At 45.0% G+C, this 25,741-nt stretch overlaps 1 protein-coding gene across 3 annotated transcripts in view; it reads left to right on the plus strand.

Annotated features, from left to right (window-relative positions):
- Positions 1-702: 702 nt before the first annotated feature.
- Positions 703-25,741, plus strand: part of LOC122220530 (palmitoyltransferase ZDHHC14) — a 533,561-nt gene continuing 508,522 nt past the window's right edge. For all 3 annotated transcript variants that reach the window (XM_042940151.1, XM_042940161.1, XM_042940162.1), the window contains exon 1: positions 703-966. In XM_042940151.1, the coding sequence (XP_042796085.1) occupies positions 722-966 (245 nt within the window). In that variant the 5' untranslated portion in view covers positions 703-721. The remainder of the gene's footprint in view (positions 967-25,741) is intronic.

Genomic DNA, 25,741 nt, shown 5'->3' on the forward strand with positions numbered 1-25,741 from the left:
AGCCCCGCGCGGGGGCCGCGGTCTGGGCTCGGCTGCCAGGCGCGCCGGCGCGGGGTCGCAGCGCGAGCAGCGCCCGGGCTGTCGCCGAGCCCGCTCCTGACAGAATAACGTGCTCGGTTTCCCCACCCCTGGGAGGGGTTGCCGGGGCCGCGAGCTGCCTCCCAGTCTCCACCGCTCTCTCCTGGGGAGGATCCGCCGCCGGGAGGAAGGATTAGAATAAACCTGGCCGAGGCGCCGAAGTGGCTCCCGAGGAAGCCGGGGCCGCCGCCTCGTGTCCCCTCGGGGCGCAGCGCTCGGGGGTCGGCGGGCCGGAGCCGAGGCGCGGCCGGCGGGCCGGCGGCGGCGGCGGCGGCGGGGCCGAGCGAGCGGCTGTGCGAGGGGGCGGGCGCGCGGCGAGCCGGGGGCCGGCCGGGCGGCCCCCCGCGCCCCGCGGGGCCCCGGAGCCCCCGCACGCGGGCTGGAAGCGACTGAGGACCGCCGCCGCGGGCTGCGGGCCAGCACCGTCCCTCCCGGAGGGGGACCCGGCTATGACAGCTGGGCTCCCGCAAGGGTTAACCTGGGTGTCCTCGGCAAAGTTGTCGCCGAGCCGGGAGCCGGCGTAGCGGCCGCGGCGCCGCGGCTCGGGGGGCGGCCGGGCGGCCGGCGGCGGTCGTGGCTCGGCGGGGCCCGCGCGGCCGGGGGGCTTCTGGGGGCGTGCGCCCCCAGCCGGCTGCCCTCGTGGATGCCTCCCGGCGGCGGCGGGCCCATGAAAGACTGCGAGTACAGTCAGATCAGCACCCACAGCTCCTCCCCCATGGAGTCGCCCCACAAGAAGAAGAAAATCGCGGCGCGGAGGAAATGGGAGGTTTTCCCGGGAAGAAACAAGTTCTTCTGCAACGGCAGGATCATGATGGCCCGGCAGACGGGCGTCTTCTACCTGACTCTCATCCTCATCCTGGTCACTAGCGGACTCTTCTTCGCCTTCGAGTAAGTGGCGGCGAAAGCTCCGCGACGCCCGGCTCCCCCTCGCCTCTCCCCGACCCCTGCCCCTCCCCTCGCTACTTTCGTTTTCCAGAAGCCTTATTTGCTGTACGTTGTTATATAATGCAAACCCGCTTCTCCCTCTTTTTTTCTCAAAGGTCTGTGGCCCTTTGATCCCCGGAGACAGTGCAGCCCTGGGGCGGGCTCTGGGAGTGGAGAGGGGAGAGGGGACACTTGGAAGGTGTGCCGGCCTTGCCGCTGGCGCGGGTCGGGTGGCACCGCGCAGGTGACTGATTCTTGCTTCTGTCTCTACTGAGTTTGGAGACCGGCGAGCCAGCCCAGCTGTAGCTTTCTGTGGGAGGGGAGGATGAGGCTGATTTCTCAGGCGGCGATAAATAGAATTGACTTCCTTTCCTGCTCGCAAGCTATAGGGCGTCTTGTTCAGCTCATTTACTATATCTTCACTATTCAGAATCTTGGCTTTTTTCAGGTTTCAGAGCGAAGGCCTGGAAGGGTAATTTCATTTTTTCATTCTCCTTAGATGGTCACCCTGGATCAACAATTTCTGATTTACCATGAGGTTTCCAAACTCTTTGCTTCAAAAAAAGTTTTTCCATTAAAAACATGTTGCAAGCAAACCCTTTATTCTCCCTTCCTGACGTTGGGGAACAGGTGAAAGGAGACTTTCAGCCTGTCCAGGAGAAGTATGACACTGCATGGTAACTTCTGATTCCAGAAACAGTACTTTGGGACTTTAGGGCTTTTATCTGAAAAAAAGTGCATGCAAGTCTTCCCCGTTTTCAGGAAAATCAAGTTGGCCAGTGGCAACTGTCCTCCTGCCAACTAATGAAAGATTTTCTTATTTATTAATAGATTAGATAAAGTACTTTAACCACATTCCAGAATCAATTTCAATTGCCCTTATTGGGTCCAACATTTGCAATGCAGCTTCTTATGTAATTCTTAATGGTATCCTTTGCTCAATAAAAGTTATAGCTACACCCCCATCCCCAATTTAAAAAAAAAAAGCAATACAGTTATTGGGAGTCCTTTGTGCTTCCAGTATCCTGCTTATTACGGGGCATGGTACCCGTTCAGTCTCCATCTTCTTCTGTTGCATAGGGTTAATTAAACCTTTGTGTTTATTTACTTTTTGTCTCTGATGAGTATTCGTAGGCCTCTGGTTTTGTACCCAGTGTTTGGTGTTCCAAATGCTATGTCAATCAGAAATGAATGATCTCTTGACAGTGTGATGCTTTTCATGTAAAGCCCTCTGACTCTGAGGGAAACGTTTTGTGCCTCAACATTGTGCCGTGGTGAACAGTTATAGCAGGATTGAGTTAGAACAGGTGAGGACAGAGATCTCCCAGGTAAGCCACTCACATCCCCCAGTCCTCACACACAGCCCCTCCATTTCTCTCCTAGAAGTTTAACTTTTGGGCAGTTTTGCAAGGAGGGTGGAACCTCTTGGGGGCCTTGAGGTGGGAAGGGGAAGGTGTGAAAAAGGTTTTGGGAATGGCGGGAGAAATGCTCTGTTTCTCCTCTGTTGTTCCCCTTGTCCCTTTCCAGAGAGCCGCTGGTCCTGACAGACCTGGGTCTGAGTCATAATAGATTCAGGCACTGAAATGATGATGCCATGTGGTTGAACACAAATGCCATCCTTCTAATGGTGGCTGTCATTTCAGGTGGTCTTCTGGAGTATTCACGATGTTCCTAAGGTGAAAGTTTTGAACTATTGGCATTTTTTTTTTTTTTTTAGCAGTTTTAAGGGTGGGGAAAATGGGTTGATTTTGTGAACTCAGCCACAGGTGTGTTTCATGCAGGATGATGAATGTTTCATTTTCTGTCTACACCCAAAGCCACACTGAATGGTTAGAGATCCCCTCTGGTTATACTTGCTGTCTTTTATTTTCTTCGTTCAAACATTGCTTTTAAGCAAACCATCGCTTCTCGAGCCCTGCGTGTGTTTCTTCCAAGAGTTCCCCAAAGTCCTCACTAGTAGGTTGTCAGGGATGTTTCTCTGCTGTCAGCATTGTGTTAACCAGAGGCTGTAGGAATAAACATGTGTGCTGGGATTTCATTAGCTCCTACTGGTAGCTTCATTTTTAGATAAGCTCTGTGTGTTTTGGTCTTCATGAGTGTTACTTCAATTAGGCAATTTGAAATTTCAAGAAAATAGGCCAATCCTAGGATGATGCCTCAGTTGGGAAAATCATAGGGCTGTTCAAACCATAGAATATTATGGTTTGGCTAAGAATATTTGTCACTGTGTTGCTTTTAAGTTCTTTATCATTGCTAATGACAAAGTGAAATTAAATAACTTTGGCCAAATTAATTTGATGGACTCGGAGAAGCAATTAGTTCCATGCACAGGGTATGAAACGCCAACAGCCTAAAAGAGATCAAAAGAAAATGCCAATTTCGTCTGCCCACTGCCTGCCTGCCTTCTGCCCTTCTTTTAGCTATTTATTGAATATATACTACGTGTTTGCCTATTTGGCTTAATTTCATGTCTAGATAACTTTAACATGAGTAGAATTCGTGTTCAAACATTAGAGTCCATGTCTCCCCATGCAGTTACAAAGGGCAAGGACAAATTTGAAGACACGTGACCTAGCTTCAGACCTCTTTTTCCTGCAACTGTTCCCTACCCTGCTTCTCATTCCCAACCTTGAACAGATGACAAGGAAGTTCTTCTGAGAGAAAGGGACTTATGGGAACATAGCAACAGGTGTTGATGCTGCCTCTGACACCGGGAAAAAGGCAGGGTACAAATGATTATTCCCACATTGAAGGGGAAGTGACGGAGGCATTGAGAGGTGAAATAACCACCCCGGGTCATACACTAACTGGAGGCAAGAGTTTCTGACTGCAAACCTTTTCTGACCCACTGTTCTGCACTTTCTCCGAGTATAGAATAGTGCTTGAAGACTTGGGACTTCGGAAGACAGATCCCAAGATTGTAACCAGGAGTATGACCCTGAGAAAATAATTGGGCTTTTCTAAGCGTCAGTTTCCCAATCTGTTAAATGGGATTAATACTCTCTACCTTAAAGTGTTGTGAAGATTAAGTAAAAAAGTATACTTAATACAGTGTCTCATACATAGTAAGTACTCAGTGAATGGTACCTGTTATTAGAGCAGACCTTAGAAGTAGCTTCCCAAGGACTCCCTTTTCTGAGAGCCTTTGAAGGAGGGAGTAGATGGGTTAATAAGCAAGGATCATAGTGATAGCATATTGGGCTGAAACAAATGCAGACCCGTGTGGTTTGCAATAAATCAAGACCTTTGTATGACTCAGGGGAGTGGCTTCACTCTTGCCTCTTCAGAGTGGGAGTCTTGCAGAGATGTCTGGGGACTGCCCTGGTCCAGACCAGAGCAGGAGCACAGAGGAAGCCTCCAAGAAGCAGGGACTGGATTTCATTAGAAACATGAAGACAGTAAAGAAAGCTACTAGAAGCAACCTGATGCAACTCTACTCATTTTCAAGGAGGGTCAGGCTCTGCATTTTGGGGCATCCTGTGTTCAGCGTAGGCACTGTTAGAGAGCGACGGCATTTTGCAGTTGTATTCAAGAGGGGAGGGAGGAGGCTGGTTGCAGCGCTGTCCAGACTTGTCACTGCTCCTTGCGGTTATTGAGGGGCTGGTTCGTCTAAGACTCACAGCAACATCCTCATTCTCATACCCCCATCCCCAGAATTGCGATTTGCAAAGATCAGTGAACCTTGCCCATTTCTTTGTCTCTTCTTCTCTGACACACACATCCATACAGGCTGCTTTTGTTTCCAGTTGAAGTTTGGAAAATGTCTTTGGTCCTGAACGATTGACATCTCCTAGTCACTGATCACAGGGACAGAAAGAAGCAGATGAACCAGGCAGCCAGATGAGGTGAGGGGAGGCCTGCTCAGCTCTTGGACTTGACAGTCTCCCAGTTCTGTGCTGTGGTCACAGACAGTCTGGAGATGTTTCTGGGGCTGAAACACTTGGGAATGTGGAAGCATTCTTAAATTTGTCATCACTGGAAGTCCACTGATGAGTTGTTTTTTGAAAGCTACCAGTTGTCTTCTCCCTTCTGATTTCCCTCTCTCCTTCCTTTTCTCCTCCCCTCCTTCCCTTTGTTTCTTTGCCCTCCTTCTCCTCCTTCCTTCTCTGGCTAATCCCCTCTGAAATAATTGAGGAATGATTGGTAGTCTGTAGAACTGGGGTGATGTTTGCTTTGGAGATGGAACACAGGACTGTCCCCCATAAACAAAAGTGCTGTCTCCTTTCATTTCTCCCTTATAGATTGGAAATCCTTTATTATTTAGTAGAAGATACTGCCATTACAACATATAAGGACCCTCTATTTTCTCAACTTCCCTGTTGAGAATTGCATCAAGTTTTCCACCATCTCAGAAAACAGACGGAATGTGTCCTATTTTCTGGCTGGATGCTGGCCATGCCATGCCTCGTAGAACACCATGGGCTTAAGAGTAGACAGTAGGAGATGACCATCAGGGTGCTACCCTGACCATTCCCTATTAACCAAGTAGGTGCTGTCGAGGATACTTTATAGCACACAAGATCCACAAGAGTTTGGGATTCACAGGAATTTCAGGTGGCATCAAAACCTTATTAATGACCTCTTGGCACGAGGGCACCGATCCATTCATTGGTGTGCAAGGTCAACGCGTGTAAGTTCCATGAGGATAGGGAATGCGTTAGCTTGTTCATTGTTGTGTTTTATCTCTGGTACCTAAAATAGTACCTGGTACATAGGAGGCTCTCAGTAAATATTTGTTGTTTATGGAATAATGGTAATACTGAAACACTCTGAAAAATAACTCCCTCACGCTTCAGTTTTTCATCTTGTAAAGTTGTAAACACTAAAATTTCTCTTGCCTTACAGAGCACAGTTGCCTTAGAAACTTTGATTATTAGGTGTAATTCTTCTGAATTTAGAATTGGGTCTCAGCCCTTTTCAAATACACTAATTGAAGCAGAGGAAATAAAAGGTTTCTTAGCTATTTAGAAAACTAGTGACAGAGTCGAGATGTTCCCTTGGCTAACTAAGGCCTCTCTGTAGTTTTTCTTTATTTTTTAAGTAAATGCTTTGAGCAAATAAAGCACTCATATATATATATATATATATATATATATATATATATGTATATATACATATATATACGTATACGTATATATATACGTATACGTATATATATACGTATACGTATATATATGTATATATACATATATATGTATGTATACACACACATATACATACATACATACACACACACATACACACATACATACACACACACACACACACACACACATATATGTATATCACCGTTACCCAATTACCACTAGTACCTAGAATAATTTTACATTTTATGGGTTCTTGACTTTTGATACTTGAATTTATTTAATAAAACTCTTAAGGAGACTGTTGACTCTCAGCTAGTAGGAAGTGATACCCAGTTATGCAGAAAGGACGCCTGTAGGTTCCCCTAATAAGGTAATGATGGTCAATTACTTAATGGGCCATATCTACATAACCTGGAGATTTTTCTCTTGCAGTGCAATGTTGCACATAATTTATTCACGGCAGAGTCACTATGTCTCAGCAAAAGAATTTAAATTAAGTGTTTCAAGGAAGTGCATTCATTTTTTTTGTAGCTGAGGTTGGTGGGAAAGGGAAGGCAGTGGTAGCCAATAGGTATTTCTATTTAGTTACATCTGGGAATTTGGGTCTGATAAAAAGTTAGTTCAGGTAAGTGTTGGGGTCCATCTTAATGCTTTTGTTTAGTGCTTTACTAAATATAAATGTTGGTCCCAAATCAAACTGGTTTTTTACAAACTGGATGATCTTCTATCTGCTCAGTTCTCCCCTTTAGATAATATTATATCCATGCAGAAGATCATATGTAACATATGTGCAAGTGTTGAAATAAAATACCACCACTCAACTCAAGAACCACATCGATACCAGGGCTTTTGAATCTGTTCATACCCTCTGGGTTTTAGCTCTGTTCCATCTCCCTGCTCACCTCCCTGAGGTCATCACCACCTGAGCTTAGTCATTATTAATACCTTGCCTCTTTTTCCTCAAGGTTTTTAAATGTATACATTCGCAAATAATAGATTATTTAGTTTGGCTCATTTTTCTGTATAAAAAATAGAAATAAAAAATTCCTATGTCTATAAAAAAGTAAAGAGATCTTTTGTACATGTAAAAAAACCCTTCCATCTCTGCCCTTTCCCCTCCTTCTCCCCAGACAATTAAACAGTAAGTTGCAGACATCATGCCCTTTGATACCCAAATTGTTCGGTATTTAATTCTTTTGTGTGTATGTGTGTCAGAGAGGGAGAGAGAGAGAGAGAGACAGAGACAAAGAGGGAGAGAATCTCTACACTCAGTGCAGAGCCAGACATGGGGCTCAATACCACGACTCTGGGATCATGACTTGAGCTGAAATCAAGAGTCAGCCGTTCAGCATTTAATTCTTTTTTTTTAATACTTTTATTTATTTATTTTTGAGACAGAAAGAGACAGAGCATGAGCAGGGGAGGGGCAGAGAGAGAAGGAGACACAGAATCCGAAGCAGGCTCCAGGCTCTGAGCTGTTAGCACAGAGCCCAATGCAGGGCTTGAAGTCACGGACTGTGAGATCGTAACCTGAGCTGAAGTTGGACGCTTAACCGACTGAGCCACCCAGGCGCCCCTCTCAGCATTTAATTCTTGAGCAAAAGACCTTTTCTTAACTTAACATGGTACAATTGACCCTTGAACAACACAGGTTTGAGCTGTGCGGTCTACTCATATATGAATTTTTTTCACAGTATAGTCCTGTAAATGTATTTGCTCTTCCTTATGGTTTTCTTAATAACATTTTCTTTTCTCTAGCTTACTTTATTGTAAGAATACAGTATATAATGCATATAACATACAAAATATGTGTTAGTTGACTGGTTACCTGTAAGGCTGCTGGTCAATAGTAGGCAATTAGTAGTTAAGTTTTGAGGGAGTTGAAAGTTATACACCCATTTTCAACTGTATGGGGTGAAGTGGGGTTGGCACCCCTAACCCCCATTTTGTTTAAGAGTCAACTATAGGGGCGCCTGGGTGGCTCAGTCGGTTAAGCGGCCGACTTTGGCTCAGGTAATGATCTCGTGGTCCGTGAGTTCGAGCCCCGCGTCGGGCTCTGTGCTGACAGCTCAGAGCCTGGAGCCTGTTTCAGATTCTGTGTCTCCCTCTCTCTGACCCTCCCCCGTTCATGCTCTGTCTCTCTCTGTCTCAAAAATAAATAAACGTTAAAAAAAAAATTTTTTTTTTTTTAAATTAAAAAAAAAAAAGAGTCAACTATAATGGTATCAATTTCAGTCAATTTAATGTGGCTGCAACAGTCCATATTCAAATTTTGCTACTTGTCCCAATATTGTCGTGTTTAACTTTATGATCTTGGTATTTGTTTGTGCTTATATAATATGTCTTGTTTCTTTTTTCGTCCTTCTAGCCTTCATATAAGTAAACTGCATATTTCTGGTATTCCATTTTATTTCCTGTAACAAATTTAGGCTGTATTTCTTTGTATTTTTTTAGTAGCTTAAGAGCTCAGCTATGCGTCTTTACCCTATTAGAGTCTACCTCCAAATAGTAATACTGTACTTCACAACTAATGTAAGAAGCCTAATACATTATAATTGTACTTACTTGTCTTACACTTTATAGATCTTATTGTCATATGGTATATATCTGTGTGTGCTATAAAGCCAGTAATGTTGCTACTTTAAAGCTGTCAATTGTATGTGAAAGAAACATAAACATACATGCATACATACATACATACATACATACGTGAAACAAAGATACTTTAAAGTAAAACATATACACACTTATAAAATCTAAAATAACATATACATTTATACATATATCAAATGGAGATAATTTTAAGTGGAGTTTTATATTTATCTTTACATATTTACCATTTCTAGTACTGTTTATTTTTTCCATCTTTATCATTTCTCTTTGGCCTAAAGTATTTCTTTTCGTATTTCTTGATGTAGGTCTGCTGGTGACAAGTTCTTAGATTTTGCTTTTTCTGAAAATGTTTCTTTTGCCTTCATTTTTAAGGGAGAGAAGATATTTTCACTGGATATAGAATTCTAGTTTGACAGTTAAAAAAAATTTTTTTTTTTTTAGTGTTTATTTAGCTTTGAGAGGGAGAGTCACAGAATGTGAGTGGGGGAGGGGCAGAGAGAGAGGGAAACACAGAATCCGAAGCAGGCTTCAAGCTCTGAGCTGTCAGCACAGAGCCTGATGCAGGGCTTGAACTGTGAGATCATGACCTGAGCCGAAGTTAGACACCCAACTGACTGAGCCAACCGGGCACCCCAAGTTTGACAGTTTTTTAAATCAGAACTTTGAAGACATTGGCCCATTGTCTTCTGGCCTGTTTTGTTTCTGATGTGAAGTTAGCCTTTATTTTTAGCATATTCCCCTGTGGTATGTAATGGCTGAGTTTTTTCCCATCTGATTTTGTATTTTGTTTTTTCTTTTTTTTCAGCAGCTGAACTACGACATGCCCAAGTGTAGTTTTCTTTCTGTTTAGGGTCAGGCTTTGCTAAGACTTCTTGGATCTGTAGGTTGATATCTTTCATCAGTTTTAGAGATTTTTTTCCATCCATTGTTTCTTCAAGTATTTCTCTTGTCTCTTATCCCATGTTTTTTTATACTCTTTTCTTTTTTAATTTTTGTTTTTCAGTTTGAATAATTCCTATTGATCTGACTTCAGGTTTCCTGATCCTTTCCTCTGCTGTGTCTTGTTAATGTTAAACCATCTTTAATGTCTTATTTTTTTTATTTTTAGCATTTCTACATTAAAAAAATAGTTTTTATATAGCTTAAAAACTAATTTCCAGTCTTTTCCTGAAATTCTCCACCTATTCGTGTCCATGTTTTCCACTGGATCCTTTAACATATTTTTTGGTAGTTATTGTGCCTAATGATTCCAACAGCTGTATCACCTCTGTGTCTGCTTCTTTTGGCTGTTTCTTCTCTTGGCTGTGGGTTATATTTTCTCCCTTCTTTGTGGGCCTCATAATTTTTGATGCATGCCAGATATTGTGTGTAAAAGAATCATAGAGGATGCAGTAATATAAAAGGGCACGCCTTTTTAGCAGGCTACTAGTGTGTAGGCTGAGTCAATCTAACGTGTTATTGAAATGCGTGTGATCTTTATTGAAGCTTTCATTAGATCCATTTTGTCACTGAGTTCAAATATTTTGAGGACAGAGACTTTCCCTTTAGCAGGAATTGAGATCTGACCCCTGGCTAAACTCTTAGTTTTCTTTATGCTTTACAACCCAGCAGCAGCTTACCCAACTGTGGAAGATTTCTGTTTTTCAGCCAGTATGCCAGCATTTTGGAGTACTGGCGAGTTTTCTTTGCTTTTAGTACTGTCCCAGCCTTCGTCACCACAGCACATCTCTCTCGGTCCAGCTATCCAGCCTCAGCTTTTGGAGGGCTGCTGCAGTGCCTATGGTGAGGCCCTGAAGTGCATAAGGGAGATTTTTTCAGTATTTATGCTCTGACCCCTGCCTACTCTTGGGAAGGTCCTGTAGCCCCCAGGGCAGTTGCCTCTCAACTCTTCTGCCCTGCCCCCAGCCTTTGGTATACTCTTGTGTGTTTGGTGAAGATATATGGGAAGGAGTTGGCTGGTGGTGCAGACTTACTCTGTGGTTCAGGCTCCCTGGAATTCATATCCATACGGCCATCCATTGGCCATTAAACTTGCTTAAAAATTTACCTGCTTCCTCCTTACTCCTGGCTATGGTGGATTCCTGTTTTTCCTGCCACTTTGCTAGGAGTGGAAGCAGCTGTTGGCCTTTCTTCTCTTGGGAAGGGCTCAACACATTTAAGCTTCTGTGCACCCTCAGCTCCCTGATATATTTTAAAAAACTGCTTTTGTAGCTAATGTGGCCTCATTCTCATTGTCAGGGTGGGAGTGATTGCTTTTACAACTTTCAACTTGTGATTTTTTTGTTAATATTGTGTTTCTTAGATTTATGCATGTGGTTGCATATATATGTAATTAGTTTTTGTTGCTATAATATTTGGTTTGTGTAAATACACTCAATTTATTCCTCATACTATTTCTGGTCTTTCTTTTTTGGACTTCTTGCTGATTCTTGGCATTTACTATCATTTTAAAGGATACAGTATGCAGTGCTGCCTCTTCATAGGTTTTGATTTCTTCTTAAATGTGTCCTGGCAATGCCTATGACATCTGGGCCCAAGTGCTTAGGCCTGGTGGCAGAATTTAGCATGGGATTCAATCTATGATGCTCTTATATGATGGTAAAATAGTTATCAAAGGATAAATCATAACTATCAACTGATCATTGAAGTTATGTACAATTAAGAGCAAGGTTTATAGAAATCTGTATCCTTGTGATAAGTGAGATACTTTATCACAAATCTTCATCTGCCAGTTTAATTTGATGCTAGTTTTTCATTGATTTAAAAAGAAATCTTAACTTTTTATCCCCCACTTCTAATACTTTGAGTATGGAATCTCTGGCTGATCTCATGCCCAGCTTAGATATAAACCCTCAGAATACTTGTAATTAAGGTTCTGTTACTGACCTCTTGTCATGTAGCTGGCTCTGGTTGAAAGTCCTGATAGAAGGGATTTATGATTGAACCAGGCAGCTCTCAGCTCATGTAGACTCTTCAGTCTGCCTAGCGCTCTACATGAGCAAGAAAATCTCTTCCTCTGCCATGAGCAGTCCCAGAATGAAGAGAAAGGTGACAGCTGTGTGTGTGTTCGTGCGTGTGTGTGTGTGTGCGTGTGCGCGCATGCGTGCGTGTGTTCTTTTCCCGGGACTGCATTCCTCCAGTCTGTAGATGCTGTGCTACCCTTAATTGAGGTCTATTTTTGCCTCTACTTCCTTGGCCCTTCACAGCTGGAAACTAGAATGCCGTCGGAACAGGCTTCTCTGTCTCCCTCTAGGGATTTTTGAGGTAGAGCTTCTTTCAACTGTAATGAGACCTTTTTATTTTAGAACACTTTAAGCACATTTGGACAGAACATACCATTTTTAAAAATAGGAATATAGTAATTTCCATACATCTTCAGACTGGGTTTTAAAACTGCTGACCTCAAAGTCCAGGGGAACCTGGCCTTGCTGTTGAGAACCATCAGAGCGCAACCAGCCTGGGCAAGGTGGCCGATAGAGAACTGTGTAGCCAATGGCCTCTGGGGCTGGATGTGGTTTGCCTTGAGGTAGTCCTTCCGTGGAGGAATTCTGCCTAACTCACTTGGGAAAGGATTTAAGCTCCCTAAGGCTGGTATCTTGTCAGGTGCCTCTCATGAATACAGAAACAGCTTATTTTAACACAAAACGTGGAAGTCTATTAGAGGCATTAGTTTTACTTGCTGAGGTGAGAAATTATTGCCACCCTTGTACAGATAGTAAAAATAAAATGGGTCCCCAAAGTGTGTGTTCCTGACTACTTCCTTGAAAAAATCTGGTATCCTTCTTTTTGGCTTTTGTTTTTCCTTTTCTCTTAATGGTGTAGGAGATTGTGACTACTTTCTCTTTACTTGAAACTTTTCTTCCTTTAGCTTCTAGGATGTTTGTCTTCTGCTGATCTTTTTTTCCCCTCCTGTATTGTATCTGTTGTGTCTTTCCTGCCCTGGATTCACTTTGCTCATTCCCCTTCCGCCTTTCTTACTTTCTTGAGCAAGTTTGAATTATCATGGTGATCACTCTTGCTTCTTCCATTGTGACTTCCATCTCTTCTCTTTCTCCCTCGCCTAGGGTGCTTGCCTTCTAGTCTTGAATTACTCTTGCCTGTGGAGATCTCTCACTCAGTTGTCCTCTGATGCCCAGAAGGCCAGGCATTGAGCGCTGCCTGTTCCTGGATCCACCCCTCTCAGTGAAGACAACACCTCCCTAGTCCCCAGCACTGTGCCTCAGGTGTGCTCCTGTTTCCCCCTTTCTCTTGGACTTCAGCCATCACCCTCTTCTGATCCTTTCCTTTCATGTCTCTTGGGCTGTATTCTTCCTCTCTGTTTCCATACGTGATGTGGCGGTTTTCAAACATTCATAAAATCTTTAATCCTCTTTCTGTAAAAAAAAGGATGGACTATAATTCTTCTCCTTTTTTTTCAATGTTTATTTATTTTTGAGAGAGAGAGAGAGAGCATGAGCAGGAGAGGGGCAGAGAGAGAGGGAGACACAGAATCCGAAGCAGGCTCCAGGCTCCGAGCTGTCAGCACAGAGCCCGACGCGGTGCTTGAAGTCACAAACCGTGAGATCGTGACCTGAGCCTAAGTCAGGTGCTTAACCGACGAGCCACCCAGGCGCCCCAGTTCCTCTCCTTTTGAATATATGGGTCTACCTTAGTGGCTTTAGAACTGAGGTTCTAAAGAATAGAACATGGCGGAAGTTTAGCCGTGTGATTTCTGAGGCGAGGTCACAAATGTGGTGGAGCTTTCATCTGGTGCCTGAGTTCCATCTGTCTCAGGACATGTACCTTCAGAGCCGCGAGATACCATGTGAGAAGTCTAGCTACATCTTACAGAGATTCCATACAGTACAGAGGCCGCGTGGAGAGTCCAGACCACACAGGAAGGTGCCCGTGGATCTCCCAGCTCTTCCAGCCCCCAGCTGTTCGAGTCTTCCTGGTGCAGACATGTGAGCGAGTGAGCCTTCACATGATTCCACTCCCCCACTTCCCCGAGTCTTTGAGCCACCCCAGCGGAAGCCACATGGAGTAGGCATGAACTATTCCTGCCTAGTTCTCTCCACATTGCAGATTTGTGGACAGAAGTGTTGTTGTTTTAAGCCATTACCTTTTGGAGAGGTTTATTAGACTGGAAAGCTTAACTACCAGAAAATCTCAAATGAAGTGTTGAGACTATTTTGGAGGATGCAGCAATTACTGCGTGACTCACAACACTAAAGTTATAGTGCTATAACTTGAGAGGTCTTTTTTTTTTATTTATTTATTTTGAGAGAGAGAGAATCCCAAGCAGAGTTCGAACCCATGAACCAGGAGATTATGACCGGGGCCAAAGTTGGACGCTTAACCGACTAAGCCACCCAGGCACCCCTGTAGCTTGAGAAGTTTTAAAAATTTTGGTAGCATCAGGGTTAGCTTTTCTCCCCACTTCCATTCGGACGTGTCCTCGAATAGGAGAGAAAGGAGTTGCTACTCAGTAATGCATTCACAATTGTGCCAAACCCCGGGTCTAACCCTCGGTAGAAGTGTTTTTGTTGGAAAAGTGGTTTGAGCTCAGTGATGTAGGTCCTCATCAGCCCATGCCTGGACCACAGCCCCGGCCTCCTTTCTCAGATTTTCTTCCGTGTTGTGTTTGTTATGTTTGTAGTGATAGACTCTCACACCCATTTTGTGAAAAAGTAAATGTACACAAAACTGTTGAAATCTGGTTTTTAAGATCTGTCTGTTTTTCTTACAACTTATTAAGAGTGACAGATGACAATCTCTGTATTCTTGGAGATCTCTGTGTAGAGCCATCCATCTGTTGACTTTGGAGAGGGTTCATTTGGAAACGTGACCCTGGTAGGGACTCCTCTTCAAGATTGTTGTGTACTAGGATGCTCATTCTTCCCTGGGTTATTGAGACTGGGGACCTGGCTTACCTACCCTCCATGCTTTTGACCCACTGAGTCCTTTCCAGTAACAGCCTGTGGTCGCCTTATGTCTGCAGAGCCATGCTGCCCCAGAGATGGGCAGCTAGACAACCAGTGACTCCCAGTGACCCGATCTTTCGAGTGGGCCTCAAAGTGATATAATCAATGCAGTTTATCATCTTGAATGGTACTATTTTGAGGTCTTTTAATGCCGTCAATTTCCCATGCACACATTCTTGATGACAGATAAGTACATTTTTGAACATATAAGCCAAAGTCAAGTTAAATTCTGTAGCTATATATAGTTTATTTGTCTTTCTGACCAGAGAGAAAAATTCTTTACTCAGATCTCACACTTACTAGCTTGGTATAAATTTTCCTGCTTCATCTTTAAGATAGCAGCCCATGCAAATTAAATTCTGGAATGGTCCCAACACACACATTTAAATGGTGTTTATACTCTATTTAGGAGACATACTGACTTTGTGTTTCTGTTTCTATTCCTTTAGCTATATGCATATTTTGTGCAGATATTTCAAAAGGTATGGTCTTGTCTTTTAAAGATAGATAGATACTGAAAGTTAGAGAACTCTATTCTTTGTCATTAAATTACTATTTAGTCAGGATTAACATTGAATAACATTGTATACAGGATTGTCTCTTTGGCTCAAATAAAAAAATAAAGGTAAGAGGTATTATTTTTTTAAGTTATATTCCTTTACTGAGCTAGACAATTATTAAAATTCTATTTTTTATTTAAAAGTTGAAATGGCAACAAAGTGTCCCATTCATTCATTACAGAACTCCCTTGCCTCTTGGCTATGGATGGTTATAATGATATAAGAAATGATGGATCTGTTCTCTAGAACATGAGATTAATATTTCTCTCCACTCTAAAGAGGGTACGAACTTTTTGATTTTAGGATGTTGGATGGGTTTGGTCCCATCACCCAGACTTGACCCTGGTTGGTGTTTTCAAAAAAGATCTCAAGCTTTCCTGATTGCAAGCCCTGATCACGCACAACAGGGAGAGTTAAAGTGTAGAAATAAATGGAATTGTTTCCCTTTCTCCTCATTCTCTCTTTCCTCTGCATAAGTTTTCTGTTGCTGCCATAACAGATTACTGCATAGTCAGTGGTTTAAAATCACACACAGTAATTATATGACAGTTCTGTAGATTACAAGTTGGACATGGGTTCCCTGGAAGGGGCAAGACCTTGGGCTGGACGTCTTTCTCCAGCTACAGGTGGTTTCCTGACAGGGACTTGGCTGGAAGCTGACAGATGCCAGCATTCCAGTAGCTGGGAGAACAAATGCTTCTGTCCTAAAAAGAATAGACAGTAGGATGGGGCGGGAAGGGTAATCTCTATGGCAGATGGCAGCATCCACTACATTTAGTGACAGTTGAATGTTGCAGGTGGGTCAGCTACCTGGTGGGATGACCCGGATTGGGCGGGGGCAGGGGGAGAGGGGGACAATCCAACAGCAGAGGGAGAGAGGGATCCCATCTGGCAGGCCACAGATGGGATCAGGGCAGCCCCAGGGACCTAAAAGTGTCAGGCAAGTCTCTAGTCCTGGAGGGTCACAAAATAGAGCCTCAAGTGTGGGGAACCTGAGGAGTTTGGGGCAGGGATGTGCTCCTGGGACTGGACACCGTGTGAAGGTAGCACAGCAGCCTCCTGGCAGGGGAGAGTCCCTGATGGTGATGTTGGTGCTCTGTCCCCTCTGGATCTGGATCTTAGGACCTGCTGAGCCAGCCTGCATTTGTGGGGAGAAAGGGGAAGGCAAGGCTGGGAATCAGGCTGAACCTGACCGTTACTGAAATTCCCTTCTGAGTGTGAGATGGACCTTTGTCCCCCGAAAAAGACTTTATAATTGTCATTGTTTTCTGCCCCTGTCTTCACCAAGGACAGAATATGGCAGTAATTAGCGATGCTCTAGAAAAAAGCTTAAAGAAGTATTCTTTCTTCTGAATCAGGAAAACTGTGGAGATGTCTTATAGGAACGCAGTTGGTTGTATCAAACTGAGCTATTTCTCCTTGTATTTTGGAACGAATATTGTCATTCTTATTTATTTCACATTTTTTTTCATTAGTCATAATGATTTCTCTACCAGTAAGGCTGCTCTCAGTGGCTACACTGACCAGCACAGGGACGGGGGTGGGGGGTGGGGAGAGAGGAGAGCTCTGACTGCGTGTACAATACACGTGCAGGGCAGGTGTGGCAGATAGTTTGCTTGTTTCCAGAATATCCACAGTCAGGTTCATTCAGCCTCCAAAGAAAAGTATTGTTTTTTATGTTTATTTACTTATTTTGAGAGAGAGAGGGAGAGAGAGAGAGAGACAGAGACACAGAGAATCTCAAGCAGGCTCTGCACTGTCAATGCAGAACCAGACATGGGGCTCAGTCTCACAACTGTGAGATCATGACCTGAGCCAAAAGGAAGAGTCAGACACTTAACTGACTGAAACACTGAGGTGCCCCCAGAAAAGTGATTTTACTTGAAGTGTCTTGTCTAATACATTGATCAAAATACTTAAGACATTGGGGCGCCTGGGTGACTCAGTTGGTTAAGCATCCGACTGTGGCCCACCCAGGTCACGGTCTTGTGGTCCGTGGGTTCGAGCCCCATGTTGGACTCTGTGCTGATGACTCAGAGGCTAGAGCCTGCTTCCGATTCTATGTCTCCCTCTGTCTCTCAAAAATAAATATACATTAAAAAAAAGAAAATTAAAAAAAATACTAATGAAGGCATCTATGAACCTATGCTGTATTTTGGAGGGCAACTAAAATGTTTGTTTCCAGACCATTTGATCAGACCATGCTCTCCTGATTCCCACGCTTAGACTGATAGGAGACATCATCCTTGTGAACGAGGGTTCCATCTCATCCTTCAGCCCATCTATTTTTTTCTCAACACTCTTCCCATATCTTTCTCCATGAAATATTTACCCCTCTTTTGCTTTTGCTAGTATTTCTGTTCCCTTTACTCAAGAAGTACCCATTGAGCATCTCCTGCATATCAAACGCAAGGTGTCATGTATTGGGGATTCTTTGTATATCCCATGGAGGGGCTGTGGTCTCCTGTCAGGGCCACGGTTGGCATTTTCCGAGTCTCTGAATAAGCACCGTGCCACGACATAAGAAATAAAGGCACTTGCAACATTCATCATGAGTAATTGTATGTATATGCCTTTTCTTCAGACAGGCTTAGATCTCATTCTTTTTTTTTTTTTTTTAATGTTTATTTATTTTTTTGAGAGAGAGAGAGAGCACAAGTGGGGGAGGGACTAAGAGAGAGGGAGACACAGAATCCGAAGCAGGCTCCAGGCTCCATGCTGACAGCACAGAGCCCAACCCGGGGCTCAAACCCACAAACTGTAAGATAATGACCTGAGCTGAAGTCGGACACTCAACGACTGAGCCACCCAGGCACCCCACCCGTTTTAAGATTCTTGTTTCAAAGGCACAAAAGCAGTTTTTCTTATTGTCATTCATATGAAGAAAACAGAGCCCCCGGAAGGTTCACGGTTTTGTGAAGAAAGGTCTGGAGCCAGAAACTCTGCCTTCCGCGCTCTTTCTAGTACTGGAGCTGGGCTTTTCTGCCGGGCTGGAGCTAACCCAGACATTGACTCTCCCCCATGCACATTTCTTTGCACATCACAGCTTTTTTTGAGGCTATGCCTAATCTGCCCCATTCTCTGTGGACCCCTCTCAGGGACCAGGCTGGCCAGGATGGCCCTGGTCCTGATGCCACACACACACCGTCCCTACTGTAGACGCAGGCCTGGGTTGGGCCCCCAGCAAACACTGGTCAGACTGCTTTGCAAAGGGACAGGCTGGTTTGCTCAGAGTCAGTTGTGTCATTACCACCAGGGCTGGATTAAACCCTTTCAAAAGCCATGAACATGGAGAAGTTTCCATGGCCAAACCCCTTCCCCACCACCACATGTAACTTGTATACAAAAATGAGTTGTAAAACACAAAACTCACCTTCTTCCAATTGAAAAATTCTGAATAAGCTCGCTGAAGCTATACTTTCCTCCGTTTTCACGCCCTTGTTGTACTGATGTCCTAAACCATTGTGTGGTCTGCCCTGGGGATAACTCGCTGAGGTCTCACCCTAGAGAGTTGTAGGGATAGAGCCCGAGTGCCAGCCACAGCCCTGGAGCCCTTGTCTGTGTCCTACCCACCCCAGCACGAGAATGCCAATGCCGCTGTTGTCTCCACTCACGCTGTCACCACTGTGCTTCCTGGAGGGCGGCACTGGGGACAGTGACTGCATAGCCCCTACATAGCCCACACTCTGAACAAATGGAGGGTGAGAATGTAGAGCTTTTTTTTTTTTATACATTTATTCATTTTTGAGAGACAGAGACAGAGTATGAGTTGGGGAGGGGCAAAGAGAGGGGGAGACACAGAATTTGAAGCAGGCTCCAGGCTCTGAGCTGTCAGCACAGAGCCTGATGCAGGGCTCGAACTAACAGATTGCGAGATCATGACCTGAACCGAAGTCAGACGCTCAACTGACTGAGCCACCCAGGTGCCCTGAGAATGGGCAGCTTTTGATGGCCTGTCTGGGGCTTACCCGGTGCATCTCCCTTTTTTTTTCTTTTTTTTTTTTTTAAGCTTATTTACTTATTTTGACAGAGAGAGAGAATGCAAGCAGGGGTAGAGACGGGGGGACAGAGGATGTAAAGTGGGCTCTGACGGTAGAGAGGCTGATGCAGGGCTCAAACTTGTGAACCATGATGTCATGACTTGAGCCAAAATCTACAGTCAGATGCTTAACCACCTGAGCCACCCAGGTGCTCCTTTTGGGAGTCTTGAGTAGAATCAAGATAGGTAAGTGTAGCCCTTGATTTTATGACAAACTGTATAATTGATAATTTTAGAAAAGTTTAGCTTTTCTCTTTTGAAATTTTTTTGAAAAATGTTTTATTTATTTTTGAGGGATAGGAGGGGCAGAAGGTAGAATGGGACAGAGGATCTGAGATGGACTCTGTGATGACAGCAATGAGCCTGATGTGGGATTCAAACTCACAAATCATGAGATCATGACCTGAGCCAAAGTCAGATGCTTAACCGACTGAGCCACCCGGGTGCCTCTACGTCTTTTCTAAGGAGGGTAGCACAGGTGGCAAAAGGGAATGTGATGTTCTCATCCTCATAGCTGTCAACACAACTTGTCTTCAACGTGAAATTCTTCTGATCATTTCTTGTTTTAAGCTTTTATTTCTTCCTGGAAAAAAGTAATGAGTAGATTGCTATTTCCTCTGTCATTTAAAGGTATTAATACTCTCTGGCTGGCGGTGCATATAATACTATTACTTTCTGGATGGGCTTGCTGCATCGTACAATAAAAAGTCATGCAGGGGCACCTGGGTGGCTCAGTCGGTTGAGCGACCGACTTCGGCTCAGGTCATGATCTCACGGTTTGTGAGTTCGAGCCCCGCGTCGGGCTCTGTGCTGAGAGCTCAGAGCCTGGAGCCTGCCTGTGATTCCGTGTCTCCCCCTCTCTCTGTCCCTCCCCCACGCATGCTCTGTCTCTCTCTGTCTCAGAAATAAATAAACATAAAAAAAATTAAAAAAAGAAGTCATGCCAGTTTTCGCCGGAGTTCATAGGTTTGGCCTTAGGTCTTAGTATATACAGGGAGACACAAATAGAATTCCCAAGGAGCGCTTGTGAATGGGACAGGGGTTTTAACGTAATTTCTTTGGTTTGTCCCTCGCAGCACATACCATTTTGATTTGTCACAAGCTGTAATGAAAGTACTTAAGCTTCTAGGTGAGGAACCAGAGGAATACACTTGGTGAAACTTGTGGTCATTTAGTTGGGTTACAAGGAAATAGTCACTGACGTTAATTTTTTGTCTTCCACTTTTGACCTTCACCCAACCCCTGCACCTGGGAGAGTGAATTTCTTTCTTCCCCGTGCCACGGACCCACAGCTCCCAGAACCCACAATACCTGCACTACTGTCCCCTTCCTTAAGGAATAAAAAGGACAGGAGGCCGGCCTGAGAACTCTCCCTTCGTTTGTCACTTTTCGGTGGGGAAATGCATTCCCGATTTCAAACGGCCAGCGTTGGAATTAACTTTGGGGGCTGCCTGTTCACCAAAAAAGAAAGCTCATTTCTTTGGAGCTGATTAGCTAAGCAGAGCTCATTAGCTTAGCTTAGTTTAGCAAGCATGATCTCATTAGCTAATGTGACACCATAACATATACGCTGTCAACCACCAGAGAATGAAAGGCGGCCAAGCAGGGCAGCATGCCCATTACAGGCATGCAGATCATCCCCGTCCTGGGCTCCCGTCAGACCACCACCAACACGTGCCCGGACAGGTGCCCTGCACAAACAGTACAGGGCAGCGTGCAGCGTGAGGACATTCCCCAGTGTGGCCTGCCCGTAAGGGCCGGCCGCCTGCTAAGGGCTGTTGTAGGTCATCTTACTTAAGCCTCACAGGCCTCGGGAGCAGTTACTGCTATAAGTCCCATTACACATGAGAAAACAGGTTCAGTTATAGATCTTTAGGGGTCTTGTCCATAAAAGTATCTCCTGGAAGTGGCAAATGGGTGTTTCCTCAAAATAAGTTTATGTGCTGTCCTGCTAATCAGCAGGGCCATTATTCAGTACCCGTTGCTTTGTTAAGAAGTGCTCCAGTGCTGACAGCCTTAGTGGTTTTGCTTTATGGAGAGGCTCTCCCCGTTTTCCTCAAAAGTGCAGCTGTCTGGTCCTCCGTTTTCTCCTCTAAAAATGGGACAACAGTAGCTTCTGGCAGTTTCCTGGCAGCGTTCCAAGGAGGGAAGGTACCTGGAACATTGAGCCCTGTGCCTGGCTCACAGACACTCTCTGGATCCTTTGCTTTGGTTAGATAGCTTGCTTTTATTTTTATTTTCTAGTGTTTCTGACCGCCACCGTGATTTTATTCTAAAATAAATGCTCAGTCTAAGGCCAGGTGAGGCAGACAGGTAGGCGGAAAGTGAAGGAAGTGCCCGTCACAGGCACGTCCCCAGCGGTGAGCGGTGGAGTCCGCTCTGGGGGGGGGCAGTAGCTTGCTTTCAGATACACTTTTTATTTGAGTGTGTTTTCGATTTACAGAAAAATTGTGAAAATACCATCAGGTAACTTTCTAGTTTGCGTCTTCGTATCTCACCTCTTCCTCAAATGCTCTTTAGCCCCTGATAGATATTCTCATAAGGAGTTAAGAGTTAATGAATGAATTCCTTATGCGCTGCTGACATTTCAGAAAGTAAGATATATACAAGCAAATTAGAAGCAGTGGGTGAGGAATCGATTCTCTCCGAGTAGTCGGTGCAGACGCGTGCCTTCAGAAGTGGTGGCCAGCCTTGGTGTGTGATGAGCGAGGAAGCCGAATCTCCCATTTGATTTATTTATTTTCCTGGCTCATTAAAAATAGACTCTAAGTGGCTCAGGAATATGTTATGTTAGGGTCTGAATCCAGAAGCATGAAACCAGGAGAGACACCCATCTGGGAACATTTTTGCATCACTGAGATCCGGTGCAAAACCTTCCCCAAGTAGCCTAAAAAAAAGGTTTTTTTTTCATGTTCTTTTTTCTTTTGGAGTATGGAAATTTGGTCAGCAAACGAAAAGTCTGGATGGTGATGATGATGATGATGAACGTAGGTTGTGTTGTTAATAACCAAACACACATATTTGCCTAAGGGACTGAATTTTGACCAATGATTTACTCAAATATAAACGACCGTTTTTTGATAACAGTCTAGCATTACTTTCACTTTACAAGTGAGGCTATAGTTCACGGCTTAGATTTGATGATCAGCCTTATAAATAAAGCACTGTATAGTCAAAGACATTTTGCCACGATTCTGTAGTAATTCGGTGTGACAGAGAGGGATGTGCACCGCTCCATGAAGATGAAGTCTCAGATGGGGAATCAGCTGAGAATTCTGGGTAACTGTCCCCCAGCCCCACCCCCACCACCCCATCTTTTCCTCTTTGTTCCCCCTTCTAATTGGGATAATACCACCCTGATGTCTTCTGTTGAGTTAAGCCTTGTCCTTTTGAGGTCACGGTCCTTTAAATATTAATTCCCAGTGGGAGAGGTAATACATTGTGTATCACACCAGCTCCAGAGTGTGCATTTAGCTTATCACTTTCTCACCAGGCCTGAAGCTTTAAACAGGAAGCTGTGTTTAGGGACGGCATGAGGTGGGGGGCGGGGGGGGAGTGGTGGTGGTGCAGAGACGGATCCAGGAGGGAAGGGCGCTGAGAGTGGCACGGGAAGGAGAAAGAAGGTTGAAAAGATTCCAAAATCAAAGGGACCCGTGTGTCTGTTTGGTCCTTCCTGACCCAGTGATTGCTGTAAGTGGGATCATAGTTATCATGTTGAGTTTATGAAGGTGACAGTGTAGGACACTGAATTAATACGCCTTTGGTTGAATATGATTTCAGAATAATTTTGCTCCAAGAATTAGATGGAATTTGGCCTGCTGAGTTAGGAGAGGGCACATTTCCAGACTCAGAAGGAATATCTCTGCAAGCCAGGGGTCCCCCAGCAGAGTCCTGATTGCTCTATCACTAGCTTATATGGCACCTTTGTGTAGATTTGAGAAAGTCATTCCATCTTCAAGATGGTTTATCTCCAGCTGTCAGATAATAGTCATTATATAAATATTTTTATTAAAACAAAGATACTTCTCTCTGTTGGAAAATTATTAAAATAAAGACATAATTCCATGTTGTCTACAAGGTAAATAGTGCCCCTTAATTATAATGCCCTGGTTCAGTGCACAAACTGTGCAACTGAACATGTAGCCCTGCTTCATATTTCTCTAGTCCTTTAGTCTCTTCATATCTCTGGCAATGCTGAGTCCCCACCAAGCTAACTGCCTGAAGTGCAGAAGAGCCTGTGCCTGTCTGCCATTCAAAAAAGGAGGCAGGGAGAAAGGAGATAGAGTCCTGCTTGTCAGCTATTTGGGGATCAAGCATTAATGTATGTACTGGCTTTTCATTGTAGCCGTGCCATTCTCAACCTTGGATTAGCAATGCCTTGGGTACATAATAGTATTTCCATAAGTGTAATGCGCACCCATTATGGGCCAGGAATTTTGGTATCTATCATTAGTCCTTGTAACAAGTGGCCCTACAATGTAGGCAGCTCTTGTGGCTCAGGGTGGGCACCTAGACCACAGCCACCCATCTAGTAAGTGGCAGAACAAGGATGTGAACTCAGGCCACGGGGCTGCAGAGCTGTTCTCAACCCTTGTGGACCTCAGCGCCTTCCCCCCACCCCCAGCCCAGCCCACTAGCTCCACATGTCTCGGCTGCCCTGAAGCCCCACCTCCCCCCACCCCCCGGCTGGGGGGTGCCTTGCCTTCTCCTGCCCTGTACTGGCTGTGTGTACAGGCAACAGCCTACAGATGGTCTCTGGCGAGGGAACCCTCCACCTTATAGGGGTCGTTTGGTTAAAGGGCCAGCCATTTTATATTCTTCCTAGGTTTTGCTGGCCTTCATTAAGCCAAAATTGACTGGATGCAAGAAAACTTCCCAGCAGTATCCTATAAGGAAAATTAACCCTTGGTGTTTTTCCCATTGTGAAATTCAATTTCTCAAATAATTGTCCCATGCTGCCCAGACCACGTCATTTTTCATCTGAGGAGACAGATGTCTCAGCCCTAAAGTGAAAGCCAAAAAAAGGTGGACTTCGTTGAAAATTACTGTTGATGTGTTGGCCACGTGATCGTGATGAAATTGGTATGCCTTCACCTTCGAGAAAGGCAAAAGCAGGTGTCTAAGTGTTCATTTAATTACAGCTTGATGGGGACAGGCACTTGTTTGCCTGTCCCCATGTCCATATTTATTTCAGGGTTGATTAGGGTGATGTGTGAGTGCCAAATAAACTTGGGTTGGGTGGGCCACCTGGCTAAGTAAACTCATCGTTTGCTTCTCAGGGATCAAATAATCAGAAAGCAGGTTGTTTCTATGCGAGTCCTCTATTCTCCTGCAAGTGCTGTCATGTTGCTAGGAAATGTGAAACTCTTTGTTTGAGAAATGATAAAGGTCAAGTGGAGAAATAGGCCCAAGAAGGAGTCAGATGTAGTAATGACGACAGATCTTTATGAAGTCATGTCTTTGGCCGGATGTGATACGTGGGGGTGTATGTCTGTTTTAGACATCAGTTTCAGCTGGGATTGGGTTTGTTGTGGATGATAGCAACCCCCCAAATAACACTGGCTTAACCAAGATGAGAGTTTGTTTTTCTCCCACAGAAAATGTCAGAGGTCGGCGGTGCAGGCGGGCGTGGTGGCTTTGTCCCACAAGGTCCTCAGAGAGCCGGGCTTCTCCCTGCTCACCCTTCCCTTCCTCTTGCTCTTGTGATCAAGGCGACAGCCAGAGCGCGGGCTGCTGCGTCGGAGTTCCAGGCACGAGGGTGGAACAGAGAGGAGAAGGGGCGGAAAGGAGCCCCTGGCTGCCTCGTTAAGAGCTGCTGCGTGGCGTCCACTTGCATCCTGTTGGCAGGTCATGGTCCTACCCAGCTGCAAAGGCAATTGGGAAATGAGTCTTTGCCCCGCACTTCCGCATGACCTGTTAGACCTTGTTATTACATAACAAGAGGCGAGCGGTTTTGAGGAACAGCTAACACTCTCTGCCTCTGTGTCCCCAGCCAAGTCGGTGTGTTGAAGCCACACGGAGGAGGGTGCGGGTGCCACTTTCTGAGGCTGGGCTGGGTGGGGCTCGGGGGTTGGGAGCTCTGTGGCATTGACGTGACCCTTCATCAGGTATTTGGTTCCGGGAGCTCTGATTGGACCTGCCTTCCAGAGGCAAGGAAGCAGCCGGTTGTCCCCACATCGTGGCTCACGCAGTGAGCTCTGCTCCCTCCGGCTCCTTTCCTTAGGAACGGGGCAGGTGGTGTTCTCCGGGGGACCTGTTCTCTCCTGGGGAGGTGTTCGACGTGGGGCCCGAGTGCTCCCTTGATAGGTATTCATCGGGCACCAGTTGGTCAAGTGGTAGGTACGGTGGGGAGCCAAACACAGCCCGCCCCTGCCTGCGTGGTTTCCTGTGGTTTTCCGCCTCCTCTACGGGCGTGATGGTGTCCCCTGCCCGGCAGCTGCTATGGAAGGTGTTCAAGCACCTATCAGGAGTGACTCT

The sequence above is a fragment of the Panthera leo genome, chromosome B2, assembly GCF_018350215.1.
Source record: "Panthera leo isolate Ple1 chromosome B2, P.leo_Ple1_pat1.1, whole genome shotgun sequence".
In the NCBI taxonomy this organism is placed as follows: domain Eukaryota; kingdom Metazoa; phylum Chordata; class Mammalia; order Carnivora; family Felidae; genus Panthera; species Panthera leo.